Below are 13,471 nucleotides of genomic sequence, written 5' to 3'. Positions count from 1 at the left end.
GTTTAACAGAACTTAATTAATTCTGTTGAATGGATTAAGTTTCATATTACTGAACTCACACCGATTAAAATGTATAAAAATTGAAAATGAAAGCAGCGTTTGTTTTTGGACAGAGCTGCACATATTCAGGATGTTTGAAGGTTTTGGTTTAATGTCAGGAATTTACTCTAATTTAAAACCTTAAACTAATAACTAAGAGATATAGTTCTATATTCTGCAGGCGCTTGCAGGCCTGTTGTTATTGTTATAGCATCTCTGACTGTCTGTGTTGAAGTATTTTATTTCATGCATCTTCTGCACCCTTCCTCATGGTAGACGCAGCCTCCAGTGTGACGGATCAGCAGCCGTTAACGCCGCCTGCAGAGGAGCAGCTCACCAAACGCCCACGGATTGGTACAACACACACACCAGACCCTAAAATTTATGCTGCTGTCACATTCAGAAGCTAACTTTAGGAAAGTCTCTGAATAATTCAGGAAAGAATAGAAAGATGCTGCCGTAAATCCTGTTTGATTCTCATAATTTTTGTTCTTTTTTATTAAAATGTCTTTATTGAGAGTAAAGTTTAACTGAAGTCAAATTTCTTCCTTGTGTGCAAGTATAGTTGAGTCTGATTTTGGTTGGTGGCTAATAGTTTGAATTTTCAAAAAAAAAAAATTTCAGTATTTTACAATTTTGTCCATGAAAATGAAACATGAAGATAAGAATCAGATTTATTGGGTTTCATATGCTCTCAGCTTTTAAATGTAAATATATAAACTTAGCTTAGTTCCTGGCTGCTGCAGCATGTGTTGTAATCTACCGCAGCAAAAATGTTTGCACATTTTAAAAAAAAGAAGCTAAATGATTTGATTGGGTGAATCATAACTTCAGTGTCATCACAGCAGGTTGCTTAATTTTTCTCTTTTCTTGTGCCAGACTTACCTCCAGCTTTCAGCAGATGGTATTTTCCCCATCTCATGCAGGCATACTTTCCCCTAAATGTGTATTTAATGTCTCATTTACATGTATCCCAGACATTTGCACAAATTTAGCATCACCAAAATAATTTATGATTTTCTGTCTCAATGTTTTTAGTTGACATAAAAAGTCTATTTTGGATTTTGAACAGTCAATATGAGGTCTTAGAATAACCATATTCTACTCTTTATTAATACAAATATTATGAATTTAAAACACTAAGTAACAAAGTTATGGCTCTTAACATTCTAAAGAAAAATGCTTTGAAACCTCTGCTTATTTTTGTTGAACATTATATTATCGGTTTTAACTCAGATTTCAAGCAGAGACGTGTGAGAATCCATCCTGCCTCAAGGCCAAAGAACTGAAAGTGAAACTGCAGTCGTATGTTTGGATCCTGCAGTTTATTAAATGATCAGCTTGTTTCGTAAATTAAACCTACCTGCAGATTACTGGGAGCAGTACAAGGCTGAAGCAGCAGGTTCCCTGCAGCAGAGGTGGAGGCGTCTGTCGGAGGGCCTGCTGAAGGATGTGCAGCCGGACAAAATCTGGGTCAGCATCAGAACTGCAAACAGAGCCAGGGACAGACCGGATCAGACTCCCAGCTCTGCAGAGAGAGGCGGCAGAACACCGGGTCAGGACTGACTTCCTGCTTCCTTTCTTAATCAGTGAGAAAAGTCCACATTTATTGAAATGAATCCCTCAATCATTTTTCACCAACTTTAGAGCCTGACGGTGACGACGGGTGGCCAGAGTCCAGACTGACTCTGGAGAGTTTTCTTCAGGGATGCACAGGAAAAGTGACGGTTCTGGCCGGCCAACCCGGCTCAGGAAAAACTCTGCTGATGTCTTTTATCGGGCAACAGTGGACTAAAGGATTGGTAAGTTCAATTTTCTCATTTTACTCACTATAAATGACTAATGTGCATTTAAAATGAAGTTCTTCTTGAGCTGCTGGAATATAAATACTACAGAAAAGGATTAGAGCCACTGGAAAAAAATACCTGAATTTTGATTTTTTTTCTTCTGAATTCTGACTTTAATCTTCTGAGTTATGGGAAACATCAAAAATCTGAGATTAAAATAAAAATAATCTGAGTTTAATGTCAAAATTCTGAGTTCAAATACTGAATTCTGACATTTTTTAAATTTCAGAATAGAAATTCTGAGATTAAAGTCAGAATTATTTTCTTTCAGTAACCAATAAAGACATGAGAAATGTAAAATAAAAATGATTTGCAGGAATAAAAAGCAGTATTTTTTCTTTTTATTTGTGGATTCTTTGTGAGAAAGCAGCCCAACCATAAATCCAATCAAATGCCCTGCAGGGCGAATGAAACAGAAAATAAAATTACATTAAGAAAGTTGCCCAACTTGCCCCTGTGGAAAGTACAGGATAAAAACTGCAAACACATTCATTTGGGTATAAGCGCCTATCTGCAGTTTGTTTGCTGTAAACTTTTGCTGAAATGAAAGTAAAACTAAATGGTCTCTCCGGCTCGGTTTGCTGTAGTTGTTATTTTCATTGTTAAAAGGTTTAAACGATGCTTCACACAAAAATAACTGAAGTTTCTAAGTTTATATTTACTTCACTCATTAAGCATTGCTTTGTTCCTTCGGTAGGATGACAGTTTTTATGTTTCCTGTTCCGTAATGGGAGGTTTTCATGCTTTTATTGTTCCATGTCATCCAGGGCCCCGTCCCTTCATCCCATCTGTTTGTCTTGCTGGAGCTTCGTCAGCTCAACCTCCTGTCGGACCCTCTCTCCCTCTCTGAGCTGCTGTTTCACCACTACCTCCCAACTAATGGAGACAATGAAGCAAAAGTACCACAACACCTCAAACACCGTTTGAACGTAGCAAACAGCAGATTAAATGTTTTAAAAATGACCGTCTTTTCTTTGTTGGAGCAGCAGGCCGTTGTGGACTACCTCCTTTCCAATCCAGAGCAGAGCTGCTGGGTGCTGGACGGTTACGATGAGTTCCAGAAAAAACTAAAGAGACACAGAGTTCAGAACGAGCGTCTGGACTCAGAGAAACCTCTGCCTGTGGCAGAGCTCATCTCAGGGCTGCTGAGCCGGCGGCTTCTCGCAGGGAGCACCGTGTTGGTCACCAGTCGAATACGCGACGTCGTAGATCTGGACGGTTTGTCCGACAAAGTGGGGCAGCTGCTGCCGTGGGACCACCGTGAAATCAAAGAGTGTGTCAACAACTTCTTTAGTGCAAAAGGTTCATATTAATTCATTTCATTCTACTAGAGTTGAAAACCTGATGAGGGATTTACTTCTACACTGCAAAAACAAACTCTTACCCAGTATGTTTTCTCTAGTTTCTAGTGCAAATATCTTTTTATATGGCAAAACTAACTGATACCTTTTCAAGCAAGATACAACAGTTTGTTTTAAGTCAATAATTTGTCAATATTGATATAAAATTTCTACTTCCAGTGGCAGATTATTTCACTTATAATATGGGAAAATGTCTTGTTATAAGTTTAATAATCTGTCAATGGAAACAGTACTAATTATAATCAATATTAAGGATTTATTGACTTAAAACAGCCTGTTATTTCTGGCTAAAAGTTACTTTTAAGTTAACTTTGTCTTGTTTTAATTGTACTAAGATATTTATACTAGAAACTAGATAACCTTGACATTTTGAGAAATGAACGCAGAAAATAAGAGTTACCTACCAGCACTGTCTAAATCTCCTATTTATTTTTTTTATCCTTGTGAGAGAATTAATTATTTGATCAACAGCAAAGTTTTCAAATGAATATACATTTTATTAACATTTTATTTAAATGTAAAGATACAAATTATGAAGAAAAGAATTGCAAAAAATGCAATGGATAAAAATTGACAATAGTTTTGCATATTACTGAGTGAAATAGGTGTTTTCTGCTGCACAAATTAGTTATTAGTTTATCATTTACATAAACCTTAACTTATTCTAAAGCAAATCAATTTGCTCAAGTCTTTTTCCAAAGATTCAAAGATTTTTCCAAATATATCCTTGACTCTGAAATGCCTCATCAGTTCTTAAATATCAGGGCATTAATATCTGTTTTAACTTGTTATTTTCTCCTTTCTGCTGTTCAGATGGAAATCTTGCAGCCGATGCAGCAGAAATCCTCTTCTCCAGCCGACACCTCCTGGCCATGTCTTCCCTCCCGGCCCTCTGCAACATCTGCTGCGTCTTTCTGCAGCATTCACTGCACCGACATGCAGAAAAGACAAAGATGCCAGAAGAAAAAGCAGTTGGAGTAAAGAAAAAACCTCTAGAAATAGAGAGAAAAGACGCACAAACTCCTGATGGAATGGGTGGCAATGAGAGTCGCTCCCAAAAAGCACAACATGGTGAAAACAGTGAGGAGACATTAATGGATGGAGCAAAAAGCAGATCCACGTTTTCTTTCACATCAGCACAAATCCCTTCAACCCAGACTCAGATCTACCTCGCTGCTGTTGCTGCATTTCTTAACCGGCACCCGGATCAGACCGGAGGAAATGACGCAGCAGAGATCTCAGGATTTTCTCAAAGGCGAGGATTAGAAAACACAGCAACACAAAAACTAAAACAAAACATTTGGTTTTTAGTTAAAATCTCCATAAAACTACACTTGGTCTGTATTATATTGTCAGCAAATTTGTATTTGTTTCTTTGTGCAGTGCCAAGTTTGCATGGAAAACTGTGAGTCTTCCTGCTGCTGAGCTGTGTGAGCTCAGTCGGGTGGCGTGGAGAGGCTTGGAGGAGAGCAGGATCATCTTTTTGGATGAAGATGTTCCTCTGCAAACCTTACAGTCTTCAGTCAAGTCAGGACTTTTCTCACAGGTCAGACATGGTTTCACTTCTCTGGAGCTCTTCCATTGCAAATGTGCACAAAACTTTACAACAGGGCTAATAAATAGTTTATAGATTATTAATAACTTTATTATGCTTTAACTTTAAAGGGGGAGAAGGAGAGTGCATGCTAAAACAATTACATTTACAAATGCTTATTATGGTTACAAAGTAGTCTGAAATTAAACTCTAGATAAAATATATAAGTGAACAGACTCACTAATTGGCAAGAAACCGGTAGATTTAATCTCCTTCTCACCCTTAATGCATAATAAACAGTTATTAATTATTTACAAAGTGCTCAGAGATTAAGTAATAACACGTAGGTGAACTGTTTATTAGCCATCTATAAGGGGAGCCTTATTGTGAAAACTGTATCAGCGTTTCCATTGACCATAAAATTGCGCAATTTGACATTTTGAAAATAAATTTTCTTAATGGAAAAACCCCAATTTTGAAAAAAAACAACAACATTTTATATAAAAGTTTTACTTGATTTACTGAAAAGTTTTATGTGGTTTTATTGGCTGTATTAAAATTGGTTTATTTAACAAAACATCAAAGGAAACACTGTTCGCATCACATGAGCCACTTGTGAAAACCACAAAGAAGAAGACGACAGGAAGTGTTAGGATGACGTGTCGTGGTTTTTAATGACTTATTCACTCATTTATGTGCTTACTTACATGTCTATTTAATAGAAACACAGCAATTGCAAAGTTGTGTTTCTTTTTTACATATGCAGAACATCAATATCAGGTACAAACATTTAGCAAACATTAAATTAAAATATCATTAAAAAGTTACAATTTTCAGTAAGTCGTGTCAAACAGGGGATCAAATTAAACACAGAAAGTGTTTAATTAGTTCTTTTTTTATTAATATAAATGATTCTGACTTACAGATAATGATCATGTCAAAAGTGATTCTATCATTTCTGTATGTGTGTCTGATGTAATTTTATTTTATTTTTTGAGAAATGTAACTTTGCTCCTTTTACTGGGAAGGTATAAGCTACAAAATGTTTAAATCCATACTATTCTTTACTGACTCTTTTTGTTAGCTTCATTATTAGACGATCTTTCACCATGTGAACAGTGTTGCTACTTTGTCAGTTGGTGGTTATAATTAGAGGAAGTGAATGATGCAAATGACTAACCAATAAAGAAAACTAAATGTTAACATTTAAAATGACTGGAGTTGGTGGTAAAAACCTTTCAATTGCCATGACAACTTCCTGTTCAATCTGTTGCAGACATTATGTTCAGCATGTCATAAATCATTTTCAATGCATTTTAACTCCAGTGTATTAGCTTCAAACCATAAACCAACATGTCTGTGACTCTCCCTGTCAGGTGGAGGTCAGAGGTCGTGGTGGCGGTGTCGTCAACGCTTACTGCTTCCTGCATCTCACAGTGCAGGAGTTTCTGGCTGCACTCAGGATCATGACGAGCAGTGATGTCAGTGATGCAGACCTGAAGAAGAAGTATGAAAAATATATTTTACATACCTACGTTCCCTTTGATCGGCTCAGCTATGACTCGGTCAAAAACATTAAACATAAAGACCTTTAAAAAGTTTGTTTGCAAATTTGGTTTCACGCACAAATCTGATCTAAAGACCAGGTGCAGATAGCAGGTGCAAATTCACTCAGCATGTTTGCCTTCATGAATATGCAAAATATATGTCGATCATCAGAAAGTTCAACATAATTGGAGGAGGATGTGCAAATTGTAATAGTTTATCCCCTGAAATGAGATTTATTAAGCCAGAATTAGGTAGCAGGTGCTGTTTGTTTCTGTGGCTTTAATTTGCACATTTGAATAGCAGGTGCAAACTGGCATGCTAAATGTTTGCAGTGACTTTGGCAAAAGGGAGGCATAATGACAGAAGACATTGCTTGTTAAAATAAATGAAAATAAAATTTAAAATTGATTAATAATGTCTTCCAGTAGTGTCCATTTTGAGCCGCAGGATTGCCTGTAATTTCAGTTCATTATCACTTTATGCCATTATGACCCGGACAGCCAAACAAACAATATATTCCCTGTTTGTTCTCTCAGATTCAATCTGAAAACTCGCTGGACGACTAAATCGGACCAGAAGACAGTATTCACTGATTCCCTCTACCTGTACGTCTGTGGTCTGGCTTCGTCAGACTGCACTCCAGCTCTGGAGGTCGTCGCCAAGGCAACGGGGTTAAAAGCAGCCCAAAACTGGGTCCAGAAACGCCAGGCCCTTGTCCTAAAGTTACTGGAAACTCTGTGCCGCAGTGCCTCTCTGACTGGACCGAAGGTGGTTTTTAAAAAAAACAAAACCTGATTCATGAAATTCAGATTTTGGTTCTTTTTAATGACTTTCTGCTCTTGTGCTGCGACAGATTTTGCAGCTTTGCCATTGTGTTCAGGAGAGCCAGAACCAGCAGCTGGCTCAGCAGGTGGTGAAGGTGCGACCCACGCTGGAGCTCAGAAACTTCTGGCTGTTACCCAGTGACATCGAGGCGCTGGCGTTTGTGGTCAACTCGGTCGACACCAAAGGTGTCGGTTTGGACTTCGGTGCTTGTTCCATGGAGCTGGAGTGTCTGGACAGCCTGTCCAGGTGCCAGTATATTCATTACCTCAGGTACGAACACATTAAAACACATTCAAACTAAACTGATTCATGCTCACAGTTCACATGTCTCACACCATGAGTGTAAAAGGCAGATAAAATGCAAGGTAACACTTTATTTGAAGGGGGTGAATAAGACTGTCATAACACTGTCATAAACATGTCATGAACATGAATATTTATGACTGTTGTCATGAAGCGTCATTCGATAAATTATGACACTTTTAATACAAAGTTGACATTATTCAAAATGTCTTTGACAACTTGACATTAACCATTAAATCATTACTGATATACATTTGTTATAAAAGTATTACTGATTGCACTTTAAAAATTAGATAACTTTATGTTATGGTAAAGTTTAAACAGTAACGATTTATTGGTTAATGTCAAGTTGTCATAAAGACATTTTGAATAAAGTCAACTTTGTGTTAAAAGTGTCATAATTTACCGAATGACGCTTTATAACAACAGTCATAAATATTCATGAAGGCTTATTCATGTTCATGACATGTGTTATGTCCTAGTTATGAAAGTGTTATGACAGTCTTATTCACCCCCCTTCAAATAAAGTGTTACCAAATGCAACATATCCGTCCAGATGCATGCACTTTGACAACAGTCAGAATTAGTTCCACATGTGGAAATGTCCTGCAGAGGGAAAGCATCAACAGTAGATTAAATTTATAGATTAGAGTTATGAGGACCCAGCAGACATAATTTCGTCCTTTGGGAAAACAGCTTTCTACAGAGCTAGCTTCAGCGTGTTGTTTCACACACGGTTTGGTGAATTTAAATAATCAAATTCAAATAACCTGAGATACTGAATGCAGAGACGAGCTCAGGCAGATGTTATTATGAAGGGAATAAATCATGAGAACAATGCAGCCATGCTTCCTTCAGGCAGGTTTAGCCCCAAAGGCTGATTTAATATAAAAATATTATGAAAGCCTCTAACACAAAGATGTCCAAAGTGTGGCCCAGGGGCCGTTTGCGGCCTTTGAAATGATTTTGTTTGGCCTTAGCCACAAGTACAGAATTTGGCCAGAAAAATGGAAAACAATTGATGACCCCAAACAATAGAAAATTCTCTGTTTATCTTTTAATAAGTCAAGCCCTTTCCTTGTTTTGGCTCTTTAATAATATAATGATTAAATAAAAATAAAAAAACAGGTGAAACTGTACAAAAATAGGAAAAAAATCACAGTAAACAAATTTTTAATTTAATGAATTTTATGACCTGCCAGTGCTTTAAATTTTCAAGGCAAAAAGTTTGGATGCTACTGCTTTAACACAACACAACTTCATACATTACAGTGTTTATTATATATTGTCATGTAACAATTTCAAACTTCCTTTTTATTTCATTGCAGTTTTCGGAGCCGTAAGTATGGTGATAAGTTTGCAGAGAAGCTTTCCTCCGTTCTACCTCGATTCACAGCGCTGAGGAAACTAGAGTGGGTTTTTGCTCCATACTTTACTCAGAATATAATCTGAGTAATCTGTAATTTTTCCTTTTTAAATCTGATTTGTTTCTTCACCAGGTTTTGTGGTGCCAGTCTGAGTTCTGCAGGAGCTGCGAGTTTGGCCTCCGGTCTGCAGAACTGTCCCAGCGTCACTGAGCTCAAGTAAATTTACAAGATAAAATATCTCATATTACAGCTGAACATAGATGACAGATGATAAGAAGAATGTTTCTCTACTCTTTGCTTCAGTTTTAGTGACAACAATTTGCAAGACGAAGGAATCCGACACATTGTGGACGTTCTTGAAAAACTACAAAACCTGGCATCTGTAAAGTAAGTCGGCTCTGCTCATAAACGTTCAGGCTTTCTAACGCAGCAGTAGCAGACTCCATGTCTTTTGTTATATTCATGTGTGTGTGTGTGTGTGTGTGTGTGTGTGTGTGTGTGTGTGTGTGTGTGTGCGTGTGTGTGTGTGTGTGTGTGTGTGTGTGTGTATGCAGGCTGGGAAGAAACAACACGTCTTTAGAAGCAGCAGAGTGTCTTGTTAAACACGTCTCTTCTTGCTCAAACATCCAGCAAGTTCATGCAGAGTAAGAAAAAACACAAAACACACACAAGTTTGTACTTTTAACCAAATTAGGATTCTGCAGATGGCAGTAGTACCACAGGGACAAGGCAGAGGAGCTTGTCTCCTGTTATACCGTCATGGTATTATGACAGTTTTAACAAATATGTAAAAAAAAACATGTTTATTAAAGTTACGCACTGCAGCGTTAAGCCTCAAAGAAAGCAATTAGTGATCTTAACAGATTTATTGTCTCCGTTCTTGTAGCGGGATCAAAGAGTTGACTCTGACTTTTTCTCAAAAATCTGAATCAAACAGGTGAGTTTCATAATCAGCAAATAAAATAATGACATTAACGTTAAGAAGTTCTAACCTTTTCTAAAATGTTTTTCTGTTTGCAGCCTTAAATTTAAGCCAGAAGCAACAGTGAGGTACGATGTTTCTGTAGTTTAATATATTTACTGCTGCTTTTCCCATTTCCTTATGAGACTTTGCTCCTAAAATAGTTTTATGTTTAAATTCAGATTTCAATAAAAAATACACAAATCATATTTACAATTGTATTTTATATGTTACCACTGTAACAACACAGTGCCTGATGCTGTGAGAAGTTGTGCAGATTTTATACCCGCAAAACGAGGACAAACAAGTTTGTTCATCCATCCACTTCATTTCCTCCTAATGAGACATTATGCAAGGATTTGGTTGAAAACTTTGTCTTTCAGTTGTTAATGAAATTATATCCAGAGTAAAATAATCAGATTTAAAAAAGAAACAGCGCTTTTTGTACATTGTACACTACATTCCAGCTGCAGTTAGTTGGCATGTTTGTGCAGGTGGATTTTAGCACTATTTGCTTTGTGAATCTGGAGCAGAGAGTCTGAAAACGACACATAGATGTAAAATGCAATGCAGTTACTTGGGGACAACCCTATTTGTATTAAACTCAGATTTCCTTAGATTGTTGAACCAGAAGTGGACTAAGTCTGGCATGCAGAACCTCGCCAAGTCGCTGGCTCGCTGTCCCTCCCTGTCTGAGCTGGAGTGAGTAACCGCAGACACACTGCTGATTTTTATTATTAGGAAAATGTAACCTAAGGAGGTTTGATTCAAAGTCTGGATCTAAATCAGATTTAAATGATTGAAATGATGAAAAACTCTCTAATGTGACAGATTTTATTAAATTATCCAAATTGGGCCAGTTGGCACAATTCTTGATGCTAGCTGATTTTAGCCAGGTTAGCTTTGCTGGCTTTTCCTCATTAATAAATTCAATGCATTATGTGGCAACTGAGATTATCACACATTTGTCACACACTGTGTGTTAGGGGTGCACCGATTTATTGATGCTGGCCTAAAAATCAACCACTGTCTCTTGAGCTCTGCAGTAAGACAGGTTTGACTGACCGGCCCACCAGGTCACGTCTGCAGTTAACAATAGTCACCCTCCTGTTGCCAACTCAGCAACTTTCTTGCTATATTTAGCAACATTTCAGTCAAAAGAACTGGTATCGGCCAAAATCGGCTCAGGCTTTTTAAAATCAGTAATCTGCGATTGGCTAGAAAACTGCAATCAGTGCCACCCTTACTGTGTGTCCAGGGCTCATACTTGTTGAGTTTGACTTGCTGTCTGTTTGTGTTGTTCAGTCTGTCTGGAGGCGAGTGGGACGAGGAGACTTTAAAAATGCTAACTCAGTTTGTGCCAAACTTCAGCATCACTGAGAGGATCATGTAAGTCAAAACTCCATTCAGTAAGAACAACATGCATGATAAATATGGAAATAAACAGCAGCGTTTTGTTGTTTTTGTGTTTCCTGTCAGATTGAATGACAGCTGCTCCTCAGTCCAGAGTCTGGTGATTCTCACCGCTTTGCTTTCTGACTGTCTGTCTGTCATGGAGATGAACATCAGGTACAGAAAATGACTTTTGACACGTTGCACCAACTAAATGTGGAATCACATTACGTCGTGTTTGAGTTAACCCCTAACAGGTTTCAATGCAGCCAACTGTAATCTGAGATCACAGACCTGAAGTAGTTTCATGTAATCCGGTGTTGTTGCTGCTCAAACTTTACTTTTCTTTACTTCTCAGGCTGCAGGATCCAGTCCAGGTGTCTGTTGTGTTTTCTGGAGGGAGAGAAAAAACTGCAAATGTTTCCTCTAAAACACTCTGGTTTGTATGGAGATACTTTCACCCTTCCAGATTTAATTTCAGTACAATATATATTTGTTATTATTTAAGTGTTAACTATTTAACCTGAACATTAGATAGGCATTGCTGTTTCACCTTTTCAGCAGAAAATCGTCTCCACCTGTTGGACTTTGAGTTGGGTTTACCTCTAATGGAGGTTTAGTGATTTTAGTTCACAGACTCCAATCACTGAAAGCAACCATCCTGCAACGTTTAGGGAGGATTCACATCATCACCGTTTAGTTCGCTCTAATCCAACTCTAGTCTGGTTCGTTTAGGGAAGTGTGAATGCAGCAATCCCTCATGCTGAGCATGCATGCAGTGACTGTCTATTGATAATAAAAACTTAAATCTGCTTCCTGTTTCAGCCTCAGCTGCTGTAATCTTCAGCCCATCGACCTGGAAAGAGTTTGGAGAAGTTTGGGAGCATCGTCTGATCTCTCTGATTTGGAGTAAGACTCAAAAACACAAAAAGGGTCACATAAAAAGAGAAACTGACAAGGTTCCACTGAATACATCATAAATAACTACTTCCTCTTGTTTATTATTTTCAGCTTGTCCTGTAACAAGTTAGGCGACAAAGGACTGAAGAAGTTGTTGGACTTCTTGCCTCGTCTAAGCAAAATCCAACGAGTAGAGTAAGTTTATCAGCTAATCTGAGGACATTGCAAGTCTGCCGGGTAGCTTCATTGTAAACTGGATATAAATACTAGGAATGTGTCATATGAGTGAAGTTTCATCTTTGCTTCAGATCGACTGGCTGTGCTTCCTTGAAAAGTTTAGGATTGATTTATGGGTTAATTTTTTTTTACTCAAAATCTTAAAGATTCTTAGATAAGATTTTAGTCTGATGAGTTCTAACTAGGGGCTGCACAGTGGCGCAGTTGGTAGAGCTGTTGCCTTGCAGCAAGAAGGTTCTGGGTTCAATTCCCGGCCCCGGTCTTTCTGCATGGAGTTTGCATGTTCTCCCTGTGCATGGTGGGTTTTCTCCGGGTACTCCAGTTTCCTCCCACAGTCCAAAACCATGACTGTTAGGTTAATTGGCCTCTCCAAATTGCCCCTAGGTGTGTGTGTGTGTGTGTGTGTGTGTGTGCATGGTTGTGGGTCCTGTGTGTCTCTGTGTTGCCCTGCGACAGACTGGCAACCTGTCAAGGGTGACCCCGCCTCTCACCTGGTACATTAGCTGGAGAGGCACCAGCACCTCCTGACCCCACTCAGGAGGTGCTTAGTAGTTAGAGCTCAAAGTTCTAACTACTTTGAGCTCCTTTCAGAATTAACAGTTTTAACTCTGTCACTTTTAATCCAACTAAGCTGCTCAAAATGACTGCAAACAGATGTGCAATCTTTGAAAAGCTGCTAGGTTGCTAGGTAACGGGGCGTGGCTGGGGTTGCTAGGTAACGGCTCAGTGACTACATTTAGAAAGTTTTTGAAACAGTTCATTTTCCAGACACCAAAAAGCAATAACTTATTGCTAAAAAACCAGGTGGATGTTTTTTTAAATGCTTGAGTTGTTTTTTAGAAGCAGTAAAACTCAAATGGAAGTACAAAAATGTGCAAAATGTGGATTTTGTGTAATAGGTCCCATATAATCTTCATGTTCATTCTTTGTGGTTTTGTTGCATAAACAATGGAAACCCAGAGCTGATGTTGTCCTACCGAACCGGTTCTGAACAGGTTTCATGTTGTGACCTCTGTGGTTTCATGATTCAACATGATTTCTGTGTTTTTCAGTTTCAGCGGTAATGACGTCGCCGTGGATGGAGAGGTGATGCTGGCGGATGCATTAAGCTCCAGCAACAGGTTAACACACGTTTACATCAGGTATCGTCTAATTTT

General features: G+C 38.2%; 1 protein-coding gene across 2 annotated transcripts in view; it reads left to right on the top strand.

The window, feature by feature from the left end:
• Nucleotides 1-13,471, top strand: part of nlrc5 (NLR family, CARD domain containing 5) — a 32,933-nt gene that overhangs the window by 5,135 nt on the left and 14,327 nt on the right. For both annotated transcript variants that reach the window (XM_017305091.2, XM_008412667.3), the window contains exons 4-26: nt 316-393; nt 1,409-1,594; nt 1,687-1,841; nt 2,654-2,785; nt 2,873-3,188; nt 4,061-4,502; nt 4,631-4,793; nt 6,158-6,288; nt 6,866-7,097; nt 7,183-7,424; nt 8,786-8,869; nt 8,957-9,040; nt 9,128-9,211; nt 9,379-9,468; nt 9,711-9,761; nt 9,845-9,874; nt 10,404-10,487; nt 11,091-11,174; nt 11,265-11,354; nt 11,536-11,616; nt 12,003-12,086; nt 12,189-12,272; nt 13,367-13,456. In XM_017305091.2, coding sequence (XP_017160580.2) covers nt 316-393; nt 1,409-1,594; nt 1,687-1,841; nt 2,654-2,785; nt 2,873-3,188; nt 4,061-4,502; nt 4,631-4,793; nt 6,158-6,288; nt 6,866-7,097; nt 7,183-7,424; nt 8,786-8,869; nt 8,957-9,040; nt 9,128-9,211; nt 9,379-9,468; nt 9,711-9,761; nt 9,845-9,874; nt 10,404-10,487; nt 11,091-11,174; nt 11,265-11,354; nt 11,536-11,616; nt 12,003-12,086; nt 12,189-12,272; nt 13,367-13,456 — 3,097 coding nt within the window. The remainder of the gene's footprint in view (nt 1-315; nt 394-1,408; nt 1,595-1,686; nt 1,842-2,653; nt 2,786-2,872; nt 3,189-4,060; nt 4,503-4,630; nt 4,794-6,157; nt 6,289-6,865; nt 7,098-7,182; nt 7,425-8,785; nt 8,870-8,956; nt 9,041-9,127; nt 9,212-9,378; nt 9,469-9,710; nt 9,762-9,844; nt 9,875-10,403; nt 10,488-11,090; nt 11,175-11,264; nt 11,355-11,535; nt 11,617-12,002; nt 12,087-12,188; nt 12,273-13,366; nt 13,457-13,471) is intronic.

The sequence above is a fragment of the Poecilia reticulata genome, chromosome 6, assembly GCF_904066995.2.
Source record: "Poecilia reticulata chromosome 6, P_reticulata-male-v2, whole genome shotgun sequence".
NCBI classification, from domain to species: domain Eukaryota; kingdom Metazoa; phylum Chordata; class Actinopteri; order Cyprinodontiformes; family Poeciliidae; genus Poecilia; species Poecilia reticulata.
This window is presented reverse-complemented; position numbering and strand designations above follow the sequence as displayed.